The sequence below is a fragment of the Giraffa tippelskirchi genome, chromosome 7 (genome assembly GCF_054371585.1).
Source record: "Giraffa tippelskirchi isolate mGirTip1 chromosome 7, T2T-mGirTip1v1.2.pri, whole genome shotgun sequence".
NCBI classification, from domain to species: domain Eukaryota; kingdom Metazoa; phylum Chordata; class Mammalia; order Artiodactyla; family Giraffidae; genus Giraffa; species Giraffa tippelskirchi.
Genome location: NC_137281.1, coordinates 66,766,571 through 66,784,521, shown reverse-complemented (window position 1 = coordinate 66,784,521; position 17,951 = coordinate 66,766,571). Strand labels below are relative to the sequence as shown.

The 17,951-nt window shown below is 35.8% G+C and overlaps 1 protein-coding gene and 1 pseudogene across 1 annotated transcript; both read right to left on the bottom strand.

Moving 5' to 3' along the window:
* Nucleotides 1-1,790: 1,790 nt before the first annotated feature.
* Nucleotides 1,791-4,453, bottom strand: LOC145512197 (olfactory receptor 4A47-like). The gene has a single exon (XM_081505822.1). The coding sequence runs from the start codon at nt 2,718-2,720 to the stop codon at nt 1,791-1,793; it is 930 nt and encodes a 309-aa protein (XP_081361948.1). The 5' UTR covers nt 2,721-4,453.
* Nucleotides 4,454-15,620: 11,167 nt separating this feature from the next.
* Nucleotides 15,621-16,553, bottom strand: LOC145512196 (olfactory receptor 4A47-like; annotated as a pseudogene).
* Nucleotides 16,554-17,951: the final 1,398 nt, after the last annotated feature.

The window sequence follows — 17,951 nt, the reverse complement described above, 5'->3', positions numbered from 1 at the left end:
ATATGGGAGAATGGCATGGAAGTATGTAAATTATCATATGTGAAACGAATCACCAGTCCAGGTTCAGTGTATGACACAGGGTGCTCGGGGCAGATAAATTATATCAATAGGGTAGCAAAGTATAAAAATAACTTTAATTAGTTGTCATAAGTAGTTATCAGGTACTGGTCTTGAAAATGTGGACAAAAGAATTCTCACTGACAGTGGACAACTCTGTAGTTGTTATAGAACCTCAACAACAATAGTTTGTCAGTAACTATCAATATCAACATTTTAAATGCAAATGTTACCTGATGATTGATTCAAATATCAAATCAACAATTCTATGCCTAGGAAATCACATTTTCACATATTCAAAAACATATATTTATTTGAAAGTTGTCATTAAAAAGTTCAAAACCACATGAAAAGGAATGGGCATATAAATTTTAATATAAATTTATAAGAAGCATTGTGAAACATGAGAAAAGTTAAGATATATGTTTGAGCTGGCATTGAAATATCTTTAAGATGTGAGATAGTAAAAGCAAGTGTGATATATATACAAAAAGAAAATATATATATTGGCAAATACACTGGCATTTGCAAGGATTTTTACTAGATGAAAATTAAGAATAAAAATTAGATTCTACCTCTTAGAGTGAAGATTGGAAAATATTGAAAGAAAAGGGGAAATTTGTTTGACACTTCACCCCATATTATTTGGTTTTATTTATGTTGTTTATTATATCTATTTTACTTCAATTTTCTTTTGAACACTAACAGTATTAAAATTAAACAAAAAGTGTATAATGCAACTGAAATATACTAACAAAGGAACCTATATAGAATTAAATATTTTAAATTGTAAAAATTAAAAAGTACACTTAAATTACAAGAATCTAAATAGAATTTATCCTGTCTCTAGAAAAGAGTAAAAAAGACAAATGTGCAAATTGATTAAAAATCAGTGTTTCTATATAGTACTTTTTTCATTCATCATTTTTTATTATTAACTTCTTACTGTACAGGCATTATACATTTCTAGGTACAGTGATAAAGATAATGATGGACTGTTGTGACTCTTTAAATGGGCCAGAACTTGGGGGTACAGGGTTGACTGATAAGAAAGTAAAAGAAGGAAGAAAAGAGGCTGAGCAGCCTGAAGGGGACAGAGAGAGGGAGAGAGAGAAAAATGAGGAAAGACACGGGGACCAGTGCTCTGATGGAACAAAGGCGTTTATTTAACATATTGTGGACATACATATACATATACTCTCTTACAAGACAGCCCTTTTTAGCAGAGACAGGGATCAAAAATCTAACAAGTCATCCAGAAAGCCAGAGGCTAGAATCATTCTCAATAGAAGGGGTTGTAAAAGTTACTTTAGATAACAGAAGGGAAGAGAGTTGTAAATGGCTGCTGTTCACCGTATGGAATTTCCATACGAATGAGATACATGAATTTCTATTATCGCTGAAAGCTGGCTTGCCAGCTCTCTGGCACCTGTATTCAGGTGCTGTTAAGGAACATAGAATTCATGCAAGGCTGAAAACAGCACACAGGAAGCCTCCTGTTAAATGTATCCTGACAATGGACCATGCATTCTAGTATGGAGGAAATTGTTATTAGTAGCACAGCTGTATAATTGGAATCTTTAATTGCTATTATCATAAATTCTTTGAAGAAAGAGAATTTTTTTCTTTTTAAGGAAATAATTTAAAATCAGAATCAAATTTTAAAATGACTTCTGCATTCTAAACAAATGGAACCTGATGTCAAATGACTCCCTTCATGTTGGGTGATGCACTTATTTAATATGAGATATGATGTTTCTTCTCCAGAGCTTCTTCATAGCATCAGTCAACTCAGAATTTCTTAGACAGTAGATTAATGGGTTCATCATGGGTGTTATTATTGTATAAAACACACTCAATAATTTGTCATTGAGGAATGTTTTAGCAGGTCTCACATACATGAAGATACAGGGAACAAAGAAGCAGACAACCACAGTGATATGGGAACCACAGGTCTGGAGGGCTTTCCACCTCCCTTCCTGACTCAGGTTCTTCAGAGAGTGCAGGATGACTCCATAGGAGACCAGTAAGAGCAGAAACACAACAGTGCAGATCAGTCCCCCATTGGCCACAACTAAGATGCCAATTACATAGGTGTCAGTACAGACGAGTTCCAATAAGGGGTACATGTCACAGAGAAAGTGATCAATGACATTGGGGCCACAGAATGGGAGTCCATAAATAGTGCTAAGTTGAATTACTGAATGCAAGAAACCTCCAACCCAGGACAGAACCAGCATCACAACACACACCTTCTGCCTCATGATCATCAAATAATGCAAGGGCTTACAGATGGCCACATAACGGTCATAGGCCATTACCAACAGAAGGAAGACTCCTGATCCAGCAAAAAGGTGCTCTGCAAACAGCTGGGTCATACAATATTCAAAGGATATGTGTTTTTCCCCAAATAACAACTCTGAAATCAATCTGGGGGTAATAGAAGTGGAATAAGTGGCATCCATACATGATAAGCTAGCAAGAAAAAAGTACATCGGTGAGTACAGGGTCTTACTGACAGCTATAGTCACTATAATAAGAAGGTTGCCCACCAGAGTCAAAAGGTAGATGAACAGGAACATAACAAAAAGGACTTTCTGCTCCTTTGGACTCTGTGTGAGACCCAGAAGGACAAAGTAGGTTACATTATTTCTTGATCCCATCTAATCTGGACAGGTGCTGACTTCACATATTAAAGCAGTTTACTTACAAAAAAAAAAAAAAAACAAGCAGGATGGCACTTAAAGGGGAAAAATGCTCAAATGTATAAGAATATTTTTTTATTATTATTTATCCATTCTTTGGAAGAACATCAATAGAACATCCACTTGTGTCTAATGTGTCATAGACATTTTGATTACCGAGTTGAATAAGGCACAGTTGCTGTTTTTGTTTGTTTTTTAACCTCAGTAATATGACACAGAACAAAAAAACCAAACAATTCCTGACACATGTATTAAGTTCCATTAAATTCACACAGTGCTGAAGAGTCAGGATACAGGAGTATATCAAGTGTGTATCACAGAAGACTTTCAAGAAGAAGTAATGCTTCAGCTGAGTGTAAAAAATAAATGAAAGTATAAAGAAATAGAGAAAGCCATGAAAAGGTGCAGCATTTATAAAGACACAAAGTATAATACATGAAACACACTCGAGCTAATACACGTGATCAGTGTGGGTAGATGAACGTGTGAATAGAAGATCCTTGTCCTGAATTGTCTCAAACCTCACTGACACTTCTTCAGTCTTCAGGTGGATATTTCCCTTTCTTGATCAATCAGTTAGACTGCAGCAGTCTAATTTTCTATCTCCAGTCCTTACCTTTCCCTTAAATTTCAAATGTTTATTTGCAACATCTCTAATTTTGAAATCCAACTAAATAGCAATTTACTATTTGTAAAACATAACTTCTAAATTTTCCACAATAAACATGAGCATTTTCTAAATAAAATTTAAAGAGGCATTCTTAATTTATCTCATTAAATACTATAATTTTCATGTTATTGTTCAGAAACAAAATTTCAGGTTCTTTATTCATTTGTCACTCTCATAAAACTTAAATAAATCCTACTAACTATACTTTCAGAATATATCACAAATTTGATCATTCCCTACTTTTTAATTTCTTCCTGGTCCACCGTAACAGCCTCCTGCTAAGTCTCTCCACATTTATACTGGCTTCAAAAGTCGGTTCTCCTGAAGCTGCCCAAACTGTCCTTTTTGACCTTCTTCTGATAACATCACTCTACTTCTCCAAACTCCTGCAGTACATTCCAATCACTCACTCATTTTTTAATGTAACACACTTAATATTTACAGTAGCAAGAACTGTAATCCTTATTTCATAAGTGAAGAAATTAAGGTTCAGAACATCTAATTCATTTTCTCAAATACATATTTTTAAGTGTTATACCTAAAATTGAATTTGTTTGATTGATTTCAAAGTAATTTATTTTCTTATATAATAAAGAAGGTCTCACAACTGTGAGCTTGGTTCCCACTATTTAATGTTGGTCTTACCTTTTGGAGGCCTTGTTCAGAATCTGAAGAATAACTTGAAGTTATTCATAAACACTTGGAATTTTTTTTCATCCAGTTTGACAACAGAGGACAAAAGGCCACCTTATTACTTGAGCATATAATTTATTTGACTGTCCATCCATTTACTTCATGGAGTCTTCTGATTATTCAGGTCATTTTTAAGTTCAGTGTAGATTATTTGAAAGCATTTCCATCGTGTACACACTGAATAACAAGTTTATTGCATTAGGAAATATATCAAAATGACCAGCAAATACTACATATGCTTAGAAGAAATCAACTAGTTATTTGGCAGGGAAATTTTTCACAAGTAACTTCTTGCCTATTAACTTCAAAAATAAATATAGCATTTGACAGTTCAGATCTTTTCACTCTGTCATATAAACATGACCAGACTAATTGACTGAGATTTTTGAAAGACATTACCGTGATTCTTTTTTTTTCTTTTTAAATAAATTTATTTATTTTAGTTGGGGGCTAATTACTTTACAATATTGTAATAGTTTTTGCCATACATTGACATGAATCAGCCATGGGTTTACATGTGTTCCCCTTCCTGGACCCCCCACCCACCTCCCTCCCCATCCCATCACTCTGGGTCATTACCATGATTCTTTTTAAGTCATGCTATAAGTCTAAGAAAGGACCTCCTGAAATTTTTATGCCAGTTACTAAGCAAATAGCATCTTCTTCCTGTTAGGGGTGAAGATCACGGGCTATTTCTTCCCTTCCAGCTGCAATTACCACTGAGTCTTGGAATGTGTCCAAGGCTGATTCTTGTTTAATTAACTCACTGGAATTTTACACAAAGGTTTTAAAAAATATCTACAGGGGCTTTCCAGATGGCTCAGTGGTGAAGAATTCACTTGCCAATGCATAAGATGCAGGTTTGATCCCTGGTTTGGGAAGATCCCCTAGAGAAGGAAATAGCAATCCATTCCACTATCCTTGCCTGGGAAATCCTATGGACAGAAGAGCCTGGCAGGCTACAGTCCGTGGGATGGCAAAAGAATCGGACATGACCTAGGAACTAAACAATAACGAAAAATATGTGAAGTTATTACTAGAGCAAATCACATAATTAATATCAGAAAGGTATAACATGCAAAAAAAGTAGCTTTAGAATCGTTATGAGACTGCTGCCAATGATGATAAAATATAGACTCACTAATTTTGATCTAGTGGACTTATTAATATATTCTCCCCTGCCATGGAAAGAATATCTTTCCTTTTATTCAATACTGTATTTAACCACCTTAAAATTTTGTTAAATAAATAAAAATTATACTAAAAATAAAATTAAATGTTTTTAAAGTTTTAGATGCAACAACAAATAATTTATCCAGTTATTAATTGTTTTTAAGAGTTCAGGCACACTTCTTATGCCAGCAACTGTGCTATGAGCTAGGACACAACATGTAATAAAACCAGAGGGAAAATCATGTAAAAAAATTTTTTTTTCCTTCATGGATATTATAATATGTCAGACAATAAAGAAGGAGACATTTAATAAAGTAGTTATAGTCTTATTTGGGGCTTATAAAGTAAGAAATAGAATAATGTGACAGAAAAGAAAAGGGAGAATTCTATTGTGGATAATGTAATCAGAGAAGACCCTTCTTAAAAGGTTATATTTAAGCTGTGATTGAAAGGTAGGAAGTGGCTGTCACTAGAAGCATTGTTACAGAATAAGTAATACTAAATACAAATTAATAAAATTATCTCCTGTCATCAGAGATGACAGGACCTATATTTAGAAAAATATAAACTTTTCACAGGAATTTTTATGGCAGTACTATGTTATAAAAGGACTTGTAAGAGTGTGACCTCTTGTCTTATTCTAGATTTTAATGGGGGAGATTTCCACTTTGCTATATTGAGGATGATGTTAGCTATAGATCTGTTATATATGGACTTTCTTATGCCAAGGTACATTCCTTCTACTTCCAATTTGTTGAGAGTGTTTTATGAAATGATGTTGAATTTCTATGTGTAATTAACAACTCAAGGAAAAATTAAGAAAATAATTCCACGTACAAAAGCATCCAAAAAGAATAAAATATTCAAGTAAACTTAACCAAAGAAACAAGTCCTGTAAACTGAAAACTACAAAAGGTTACTGAGAGATATTATGGAACACACAAAAATATGAAAAGACATTCATGATCTGGGACATTTAAAAATATTAAGTTGTTAATACTATCTCAAGTGATCCACAGATCAAAACAGCAAAACTTATTTTGCAGAAACAGAAAAATCCATGCTAAAATTCATATGAAATCTCAAGGACTCCAAATTGCCAAAACAATCTTGAAAAGAAGAAAGCTGGGGGTCTCATACTTCCTGACTTTAAGACATATTATACAAAGCAATGGTAATCATAGGACCAGTATTCAAATAAAGATGGACGGTGGACTAACGGAATAAAATAGAAAGGCTAGAAATAAACCTTTGTATATGTCTTTAGATAATTTTCAACAAGGGTGCCAAGAGTATTCAGTGGGGAAAATATATCACAACAAGTTATAAAGGCAATCACAAAAAAGCAATAATCGTATGATTTCACTTACATGAAGCACTTAAAGCAGTCAAATTCATAAACAGAAAGTAGAATGGTGGTTGCTTGGGGCTCCATGAACTTAACTGGAGAATTTTGTTTAATGACTGAAATTTCAGTTTGGGAAGTTGGAAAAGTTTACAGATGGATAGTGGTAATATTTGCATAACAAGTAGGTGTCACTTTAAAATGATTAACATTGTCAATTTTGTTATGTATGTTTTACTAAGTCATGTCCAACTTTTTGCTGACCCAATAGGCTGCAGTAGGCCAGGCTTCCCTGTCCTTTTTTGATCTCCTGGAGTCTGCTCAAAGTCATGCTCATTGAGTTTGTGATTCTATCTAACCATTTCATCCTCTGTTGTCCTCTTCCCCTCCTGCCTTCAATCTTTCCCAGAATCAGGGTCTTTTCCAATGAGTTGGCTCTTTGTATCAGGTGGCCAAAGTACTGGAGCTTCAGCTTCAGCATCAGTCCTTCCAATGAATAATCAGGGTTGATTTCCTTTAGGATTGGCTGGTTTGATCTCTTTGCTGCTCAAGGGACTCCCAAGAGACTTCTCCAGCACCAAAATTCGAAAACATCAATTATTTGACACTCAGCCTTCTTTATATTCACCTGACCTGCCTCCTGAGAAACCTGTATGCAGGTCAGGAAGCAACAATTAGAACTGGACATGGAACAACAGACTGGTTCCAAATAGGAAACAGAGTACGTCAAGGCTGTATATTGTCACCTGCTTATTTAACTTATATGCCGAGTACATCATGAGAAACGCTTGGCTGGAGGAAGCACAAGCTGGAATCAAGATTTCTAGGAGAAATATCAATAACCTCGGATATACAGATGACATCACCCTTATGGCAGAAAGTGAAGAAGAACTAAAGAGCCTCTTGATGAAAGTGAAAGAGGAGAGAGAAAAAGTTGGCTTAAAGCTCAACATTCAGAAAACTAAGATCATGGCATTTGGTCCCATCACTTCATGGTAGATCAATGGGGAAACGGTGGAAACAGTGGCTGACTTTATTTTTCAGGGCTCCAAAATCGCTGCTGATGGTGATTGCAGCCATGAAATTAAAAGACACTTACTCCTTGGAAGGAAAGTTATGACCAACCTAGACAGCATATTAAAAAAGCAGAGACATTCCTTTGCCAACAAAGGTCCATCTAGTCAAGGCTATGATTTTTCCAGTGGTCATGTATGGATGTGAGAGTTGGACTATTATGAAAGCTGAGCATGGAAGAATTAATGCTTTTGAACTGTGGTGTTGGAGAAGATTCTTGAGAGTCCCTTGGACTGCAAGGAGATCCAACCAGTCCATCCTAAAGGAGATCAGTCCTGGGCGTTCATTGAAAGGACTGATGTTGAAGCTGAAACTCCAATACTTTGGTCACCTGATAGGAAGAGCTGACTCATTGGAAAAGACCCTGATGCTGGGAAAGATTGAGAGCAGGAGGAGAAGGGGATGACAGAGGATGAGATGGTTGGATGGCATCATCGACTCGATGGCCATGGGTTTGGGTGGACTCATGGAGTTGGTGATGGACAGGGAGGCCTGGCGTGCTGCGGTTCATGGGGCTGCAAAGAGTCGGACACGACTGAGCGACTGAACTGAACTGAACTTCTTTATGTATATGTGAGCACAATTTTCAAAATAAATGTAAGAACTAATGGACTTCCCTGGTGGTGCAGTGGATGGGAATCCACCTGCCAGTGCAGAGGACATAGATTCAATCCCTGGCCTGGGAAGATTCTACATGCTGCAGAGCAATTAAGTCCATGCACCACAACCACAGAGCACACACTCTAGAGCCTGAGAGGCATGACTAGAGAGCCTACATGCCACAACTGAAATCTGCATACTCCAGGGTCTTCTAGCACAACTAATGAGCCCTGATACTGCAATTACTGAAGCCCAGAAACCCTAGAGACAGCAAGTCACAACTACTGAGCCCTCAGGCTGCAACTATTGAAGCCCGTGCACCTCGAGCCTGTGCTCCTCAACAAGAGAAACTGCAGAAATGAGAAGCCCGTGCACCACAGCTAGAGAGCAGTTCCCACTCTCCACAACTATAGAAATCCTGCGTGCAGCAATGAAGACCCAGTGCAACCAATAAATAAATAAACAAAACAGTGTATATGTTAGTTGCTCAGTCGTGTCCAACTCTTTGCAACCCCATGGACTGTAGCCCGCCAGGCTCCTTTGTCCATGGGATTCCCCAGGCAAGAATACTGGAGTGGGTTGCATTCCATATCAAAAAAAGAGAAGAAGTCAGTTTTTTTAAAAGAAAAAAAAAACAAAAAACTAAGGTGATTTCATTAATTGGTTTATGATGGGAACATAAATTATATCTCGATAGCCCAAAGTATATGCAAATATCATTGGCTTCAGATAAACTAGGGTAACTTGTTTAAGAGGTAAATATGTCAATCCAATGGCAAAACCACTAAATTAAACTCTCTATTTTTTTTATTTTTATTTTATATTAGAGTATAGTTGATCAACAATGTGTTAGTGTCAGGCCTAAATCAAAGGGACTGAGTTATACATATATATGTATCTATTTTTTCAAATTCTTTTTCCATCTAGGTTATTACAAAATATTGAGTAGAATCCCTGTGTTATAGAGTAGGTCCTTCTTGATTATCTGTTTTAAATATACTAGTGTGTATTGTCAATATCCAAGTATTATGTAATCTACTTGAGTAGCCTGCCAGGCTCCTCTGGCCATGGAATTTTTCAGGCAAGAATACTGGAGTGGATTGCCACTTTCTGCTCCAAGGAGTCTTCCCAATCCAGGGAGCAAACCAAGTCTCTTGCATCTCTTGCATTGGCAGGCAGATTCTTTACCACTAGCGCCACCTGGGGTTGTAATAAGTCACAATAAAAGAAACATATTTGCATTTCAGAAAAAAAAATCTCTAAAACTGTATTCTAACACAGTTTTTTTTAGCTTTTTTTTTTTTCCTTTTCTTTCTTTTTCATTTCTTTTCTCTTGTGTGTGTGTGTGTATGTCCACGTTCTTCCTGGTCAAGCCCATGTACAGAGAATCCTGGTGGGCCACAGTCCATACGGTTGCAAAGAGTCAGACAGGACTGAAGCAACTTAGCACAGCACATGGCAAGAAGATCTCAGCAGCGCAAGATGCTCAGCAGTGATTTAAGTCCTGAACTTTCTTGAAAGATGATTTTTTTCCTAAAACAAGTGTCAGGTAGCATTTTAGGTGTCATAGCTAAAGAACAGCAGCTATCCACAAGAGATTACAAATACAAGCAGGAACTGCAAGTTCCACCCAATCTTATAATAGATGACTTGTTAACTGAAGACACCAATTCTTATCTGGATAATAGTTTTTTTTTTTTTTTTAATACCGTAAAGGTATAAACTCTACTTAAAATAACCTTCTTAATGAGAACCTTAATGAAAATAATTGTTTTGAACATATTCTATATTTAACAATTTTGAGCTAATTTTAATATAAACTTTTATTTATCTTATTTATACTTATTATTTAAATTTTAATAATTTTGAATTAGAAATATACAGGCTTAGGCAAAACTCTGAGAAAGAATACTAACAAGGGACTGCTAGAGTTTTCAAATGTCAAAATATCTTAGATATCATAGCAATTATGTGTCAAGGTGCACATGAATAAAGAGATCAGTGAAAAAGATTAAAGTTTTGAATTGGATCCAAATATATTGGGAGTTCAAAATACAATAGTCAGAATTTTAAATCATGGCAAAAAGATAAATAATTCTTCCAAAGTAAGATAGATTTTTTAAAATTAAATATAAACTACAAAAAATTTTACATGCAAAAATAATTCTACATAGGAAAAAAGTTAAAAAACATATAGCCAGAAAATATTAACTATATATACAATGTAAAAGAGATTTTTTTTTTGCTTAAAATTCTCTCATAAAAATCAAAAGTTGAATGAATCAGATTAAAGATATATATATATATATATATAAAATCCACAAATAAATACAAATCAAATTACACATGTAGAAAGATACTCAAAATCAATTATATCAAAATGTTTGCAGTTAAAGTAAAAAATAACTTTAATCAGATGTGATCAATATATTTATCAGGTATTGGTCGTTGAGAATGTGGACAAAAAAATTCACATGGACTATGGACAGGACAGTAGCTGTTAGTGGGGCTTCTTCGATTGCTCAGTGAGTAAAGGGGACACAGGAGACGCAGTTTCAATTCCTAAGTCAGGAAGATCCCCTGGAGGAGGAAATGGAAGCCCATTCCAGTATTCTTGCCTGAAAAATCCCAAGAACAGAGGAGCCTGGCAGGCTACAGACCATGGTGTTGCAAAGAGCAGGACACAACTGAGCAACTAAGCACAGACACAGTAGCTGTTGGTACAACCTCAAGAGCAATAGTTTGGAGTGAAGTAAGTCAGAAAATAAAAACAAATATTGTATATTAATGTACCTATATGGAATCTAGAAAAATGGTGTCAATGAACCTATTTGCAATAAAGGAATGGAGAGACAGGTATAGAGATGAGACTCATGGATGCAGTAAGGGAAGGAAAGAGTGGGACAAACAGATAAAGTAGCATCGACATATATAGACTACCTTGTGTAAAACAGATAATGGTGAGAAGTTGCTATATAACACAGGGAGTCCAGCTTGGCACTCTGTGGTGACCTACAGGAGTGGAGTTGGGGGAGGAGAGGGAGGCTCAAGATAGAGGTGGTGTTGGTTTAGTCACTAAGTCATTTCCGACTCTTACAACACCATGGTCTGGACCCTGTCAGGCTCTCTGTCCATATGGACTCTCCAGGCAAGAATCCTGGAGTGGGTTACCATTTTCTTCTCCAGGGGATCTTCCCAACCGAGGAATTGAACCCAGGTCTCCTGCATTGCAGGCAGTTTCTTTACCGACTGAGCTAGGAGGCAAGGTGACATATGTATAATTATGACTGATTTGGGCTGTTGTATGGCAGAAACGAACACAACATTGTAAAGCAATTTTCCTAAAATTAAAAAATAAATTTAAAAAAGCAATAAATATCAATATCAGCATTTTAAATGCATATACTACCTTACCATTGAATCAAATGTAATATCAACAATTCTACACCTAGGAACTTATATTTGTACATATTCAAAAACATACATTTATTGGAAATATAACTGTCATAGAAAAGTTTGGGAATCTCATGAAAGGAATGGACATATTAATTTTGATACAAATGTATAAAGAGTGTTTTGCAAAATGAGAAAATCTAAGAAATACATATGGACTGTATGGAAATATCTTTAAGATATTGCATAGCAAAAGCAAGTGATACATATACAAAAAGAAACAAATATACATATAGAGAATACACTTGCATCTGCAAAGATTATAACTAGATGATAATTAAGAAAAAAATTTAGGTTGAAACTCTGAGAATGAGGACTGGGAGAAGCTGAGAGAAAAATAGAAAATTCACTTTACATTTCACTTCCTATTGTTTGGATTTCCCTGTGACTCAGACAGTTACACTCATCTCACATGCTAGTAAAGTAATGCTCAAAATTCTCCAAGCAGGGCTTCAGCAATACATGAATCCTGAACTTCCAGATGGTCAACCTGGTTTTAGAAAAGGCAGAGGAACCAGATTTCAAATTGCCAACATCTGCTGGATCATTGAAAAAGCAAGAGAGTTCCAGAAAAACATCCATTTCTGCTTTATTGACTATGCCAAAGCCTTTGACTGTGTAGATCACCACAACCTGTGGAAAATTCTGAAAGAGATGGGAATACCAGACCACCTGACCTGCCTCTTGAAAACCCTGTATGCAGGTCAGGAAGCAACAGTTAGAACTGGACATAGAACAACAGACTGGTTCCAAGTAGGAAAAGGAGTACGTTAAGGCTGTATATTGTCACCCTGCTTATTTAAGTTATAGGCAGAGTACATAATGAGAAATGCTGGGCTGGAGAAAGCACAAGCTGGAATCAAGATTGCTGGAAGAAATATCAATAACCTCAGATATGCAGATGACACCACCCTTATGGCAGAAAGTGAAGAAGAACTAAAGAGCCTCTTGATGACAGTGAAAGAGAAGAGTGAAAAAGTTGGCTTAAAGCTCAACATTCAGAAAACTAAGATCATGACATCCAGTCCCAATACTTCATGGCAAACAGATGGGGAAACAGGGGAAACAGTGGCTGATTTAATTTTTCTGGGCTCCAAAATCATTGCAGATGGTGATTACAGCCATGAAATTAAAAGACGCTTACTCCTTGGAAGGAAAGTTATGACCAACCTAGATAGTATATTTAAAAGTAGAGACATTACTTTGTCAACAAAGGTCTGTCTAGTCAAGGCTATGTTTTCTTCCAGTGATCATGTATGGATGTGAGAGTTGGACTATAAAGAAAGCTGAGCACAGAAGAATTGATGCTTTTGAACTGTGGTGTTGGAGAAGACTCTTGAGAGTCCCTCAGACTGCAAGGAGATCCAACCAGTCCCTCCTAGAGGAAATCAGTCCTAACTCTTCATTGGAAAGACTGATGTTGAAGCTGAAACTCCAATACTTTGGCCAGCTGATGCAAAAATCTGACCCTGATGCTGGGAAAGATTGAAGTCAGGAGGAGAAGAGGATGACAAAGGATGAGGTGGTTGGATGGCATCACTGACTCAACGGACATGGGTTTGCGTGGACTCTGGGAATTGGTGATGGACAGGGAAGCCTGGCCTCCTGCATTTCATGGGGTCGCAAAGAGGTGGACACGACTGAGCGACTGAATTGAACTGAACACAGAGGATAAAAAAGACAATGAAAACACCTACCCTCTTCATGGATAGGATTAGTCAAATCTCTAAAGATATAAACCCTTCCTAAATTATTCTTTGTAAGTCAAAAATTGAAATGTAGTTTTTACAACTGTCCCTTTATTATATAAATTTAATTTGACAACCTACATATGCAGGAACAGATATAACTCTGAAAAAGAAGAGTAATGAAGGAGTTCTGGGCTTATTGGATTTCCAAATGCTCTATAGATGAATTGTTGTATCATGCATTAAATAGTACATGACTGAAGAAATCAGTGAAACAAAATTAAGTCCAGAATTGCATCCACATAGATGTGGAACTTTAGAATACAGTAAAGTTAGGATTTCACATCAGTGGTGAAAGATAATTATGCAACTACTAAAAATGTTCATTTAGAAAACAATAAAATACAATTCACATTTAACTCCTCATATATCAAGATAAATATCTGGTGGATTGAACATTTCATATAAAATATAAAACCATGAAAGTGCTAAAATATTAATGTCTAAAAAATATGGAATAGTATTATGTTTAGGGAGAAATGAGCAAAATGTTTAATGATGAAACAAAAAGCACATAAAATATTCATAAATCTGACCAAGTAAATAACCAAAAAAAAACTATATAACCAAAAAAGCATTCTGTATAGCGAAAGAAATTCAAAATCAAATATCAAGCCAGAAAATTAATTACATAGATAATGATTTTTTGAAAAGATTATTTCCTTAGTATATAATTGCTCATAGAAATAAGTATGAAAAATAAAATAATCAAAAATATCAATAGAGAATTCAAAGATAAATACATACAACTTAAACATCTGAAAAGATGTTTAAATCAATTATATTTAAAGGATTTCAATTAAAGTACACAAATGAATTATAAATTCTTTAATGAACCATGTTGCTATATCCCCAAAACTGACCATTGGTTGTTAAGAAGGTAAACAGGAGATATTCTCAGACTGTGGGCAGAAGTGTAGGTATCATCTCATGAATCATTTTGAAAATGACTATGAATATCAACATTTTAAACACGTATTCCCTGTGACCCAAAATCTCTACTTCTGGAAACTAACATTTCTAAGAACACATAATCAAGAAGTTACATATGTATTGCAGAATTACACATCATAGGAAAAGATTGGAAATGACATGAAAAGTACTGGATGCACTAATTTAGGAACCTTATAAGGGAGTATCACACATTATTAGAATAACTGAGAATGAGATCTATACAGACTGTTATGGAAAGATCCTCACTGTGTTTAATAATAAAATGTAAATATTTATTGTAGACATTTGTACACATAAACATAGATAAATATGCCTTTATTTGTAAAAATTAATACTTGAGTAATCTTAAGAAACAGATTTGTGACTACTCTTGGGAGGAACAATACGAAACACTGAAAAGGATGGATACGAGGTTTGGTTTGGCTTTACAGGTCATTTTACTAAGCTTTTAAGGAACAAATCATTCCAACTGTATATGAACCCTTCCTATGAATATCAATTCAGTTTGTAACTTGTCTTTTTGCTTTCTTACAGATGTTTTTATGGAACAGAATCTCTTAATACATTCAAATTTATCATTCTTTTCTTCTTACCTTGTTTTGAACTATTTTGAAAGAAGACATTTTTCACTTGAACCATTTCATATAGTTTCAGATTTTATGTAGTATTATTATGCTTTCTTTTTACATTAAAAACCGTCACAGAAAATTTCACCTGTAATGCAACTGAAATTGAATACAGAGAACAATGTATATAATTAAATATTTTCACTAATAAAATAAAAGAATGGACAAAAATGAAAAATATATCGCTAAAAAATAAAACTAAATCTCAGAAAATAATTTGAAAGATAAATGCTTAAATTGATTAAAATCATTAAAACTATAAACATTTTATTTATTATATATTTTTATCAACTTCCTCTTATGCATATTACAGCTTACTAGGCAAAGTGATAACCAAAATGCTATATACAGAGTTGACATTTTACCAGAGAAGCATGTTAGTAACCCAGTTATACAGTTAATTATTATAATTATAAAAATGGTTTAAATGAATGGGATAGGTGAAGCAGTTTTAAGAGACTTTTAGTTTCAAAGGAGATGGACCATAAAGTTACATGACCCTCTTCATGGTGAATGTCAAACTTATTTGCTACAAGATACAATGCTTCTTCTCCAGAGTTTCTTCATAACATTTGTCATCTCTGAGTTTCTCAGAGTGCAGTTTAATGGCTTCAGCATGGGAGTTATGACTGTGTAAAACACACTCAATGATTTGTCAATGGGGAAGTTCTTAGCAGGTCTTGAATATATGAAAATACAGGGGACAAAGAAGCAGACAACCACAGTGATGTGGGAACCACAGGTCTGGAGGGCTTTCCCCCTCCCTTCCTGATTCATGTTCTTCAGAGAGTGCAGGATGACTCCATAGGAGATGAGTAAGAGCAGAAACACAACAGTGCATATCAGTCCTCCATTGGCCATAACTACAATGCCAATGACATAGATGTCGGTACAGATGAGTCCCAATAAGGGGTACATGTCACAGAGAAAGTGATCAGTGACATTGGGGCCACAGAATGAGAGCCCATAAACAGCACTAAGTTGAATAATTGAGTGCAGAAAACCTCCAACCCAGGACACCACCAGAAGTACAACACACACCCTCTGCCTCATGATGACCAAATAATGTAAGGGCTTACAAATGGCCACATAGTGGTCATAGGCCATCACCAACAGAAGGAAGAGCTCGGATCCACTGAAAAGGTGCTCTGTAAAGAGCTGAGCCACACAAAATTTGAAAAATATGATATTTTCCCGAAATAATAAATCGGAAATCAATTTGGGGGTAATGACTGAAGAATAAATGTCATCCATGAATGATAAGCTAGCAAGTAACAATTACATGGGTGAGTTTAGGGTCTTACTGGCAGTTATAGTCACAACAATGAGCAGGTTGCCCACCATGGTCAAAATGTAGAAGAGCAAGAACATAATAGAAAGGACTTTCTGCTCCTTTGGATTCTGTGTAAGGCTCAAAAGGACAAAGTAAGTCACATTGTTACTTGATCCCATCTATTCTTTTATAGGTACTGAATCTGCCTGCCAATGCAGAAATACCACCCTTATGGCAGAAAGTGAAGAAGAACTAAAGAGGCTCTTGATGAAAGTGAAAGAGGAGAGTGAAAATGTTGGCTTAAATCTCAGCATTCAGAAAACTAAGATTATGGCATCCGGTCCCATCACTTCATGGAAAATAGATGGTGAAACTGTGGAAACAGTGACTGGGTTTATTTTTCTGGGCTCCAAAATCATTGCAGATGGTGATTGAAGCCATGAAATTCAAAGACACTTACACCTTGGAAGGAAAGTTATGACCAACCTAGACAGCATATTGAAAAGCAGAGACATTACTTTGTCAACAAAGATCCGTCTAGTCAAGGCTATGGTTTTTCCAGTGGTCATGTATGGATGTGAGAGTTGGACTATAAAGAAAGCTGAGCACAAAGGAATTGATGCTTTTGAACTGTGGTGGTGGAGAAGACTCTTGAGAGTACCCGACTGCAAGGAGATCCAACCAGTCCATCCTAAAGGAGATCAGTCCTGGGTGTTCATTGAAAGGACTGATGTTGAAGCTGAAACTCCAATACTTTGGCCACCTGATGGGAAGAGCTGACTCATTTGAAAAGACTCTGATGCTGGGAAAGATTGAGGACAGGAGGAGAAGGGGAGGACAGAGGATGAGATGGTTGGGTGGCATCACCGACTCAATGGACATGGGTTTGGGTGGACTCCAGGTTTTGATGATGGACAGAGAAGCCTGTCGTACTGCGGTTCATGGTGTCCCAAAGAGTCAGACAGGACTGAGTGACTAGACTGAACTGAATCACTGTTCCATCTATTGCCTCCCTAAGCTCATGTATTACAATTCTCCATGTTTACTCTGCTCAAGACTTTATATTAGCCCTCAGATAGGCAAAGTGATTTTCCATCTCTATAGTTTCATTTATTCTTTTGTAGAATGTAATTTCAGAGATCAGAAACATTTTACCTCTAAAATGATGGGACATATTGTAGAACGGTACAGCTGCTTATCATTTACCAGCTTCTTAACATTGTGTCACATTTTTCAGATAATGTAAACTCAGAGACATCTCAGAGTGTCTACTAAAGCATTAATGGTCAGCCCTATACCTGGAATGATACTATCAGAGAACAAAAATAGGAGTGTAGCTGTGGAAGCATCTTTTCATTAACACTCTCCTTCTTTTCCAGATAAGGCTACCTCTTGAGGTTAAAAGATGGCTCCTGACTTCATTTAATTTTTTAACCTTTTCATGACCAATATTATATAAGTCTTAACCAGCCACGTTCTAATCTTATTCCATTTGATATTCAGTGATATTGAACATCCCTTGAGGAGGTTTCCATTTAGCAAACTGACTATTGTATTTGATCATAAATGCCTCTTTCTAT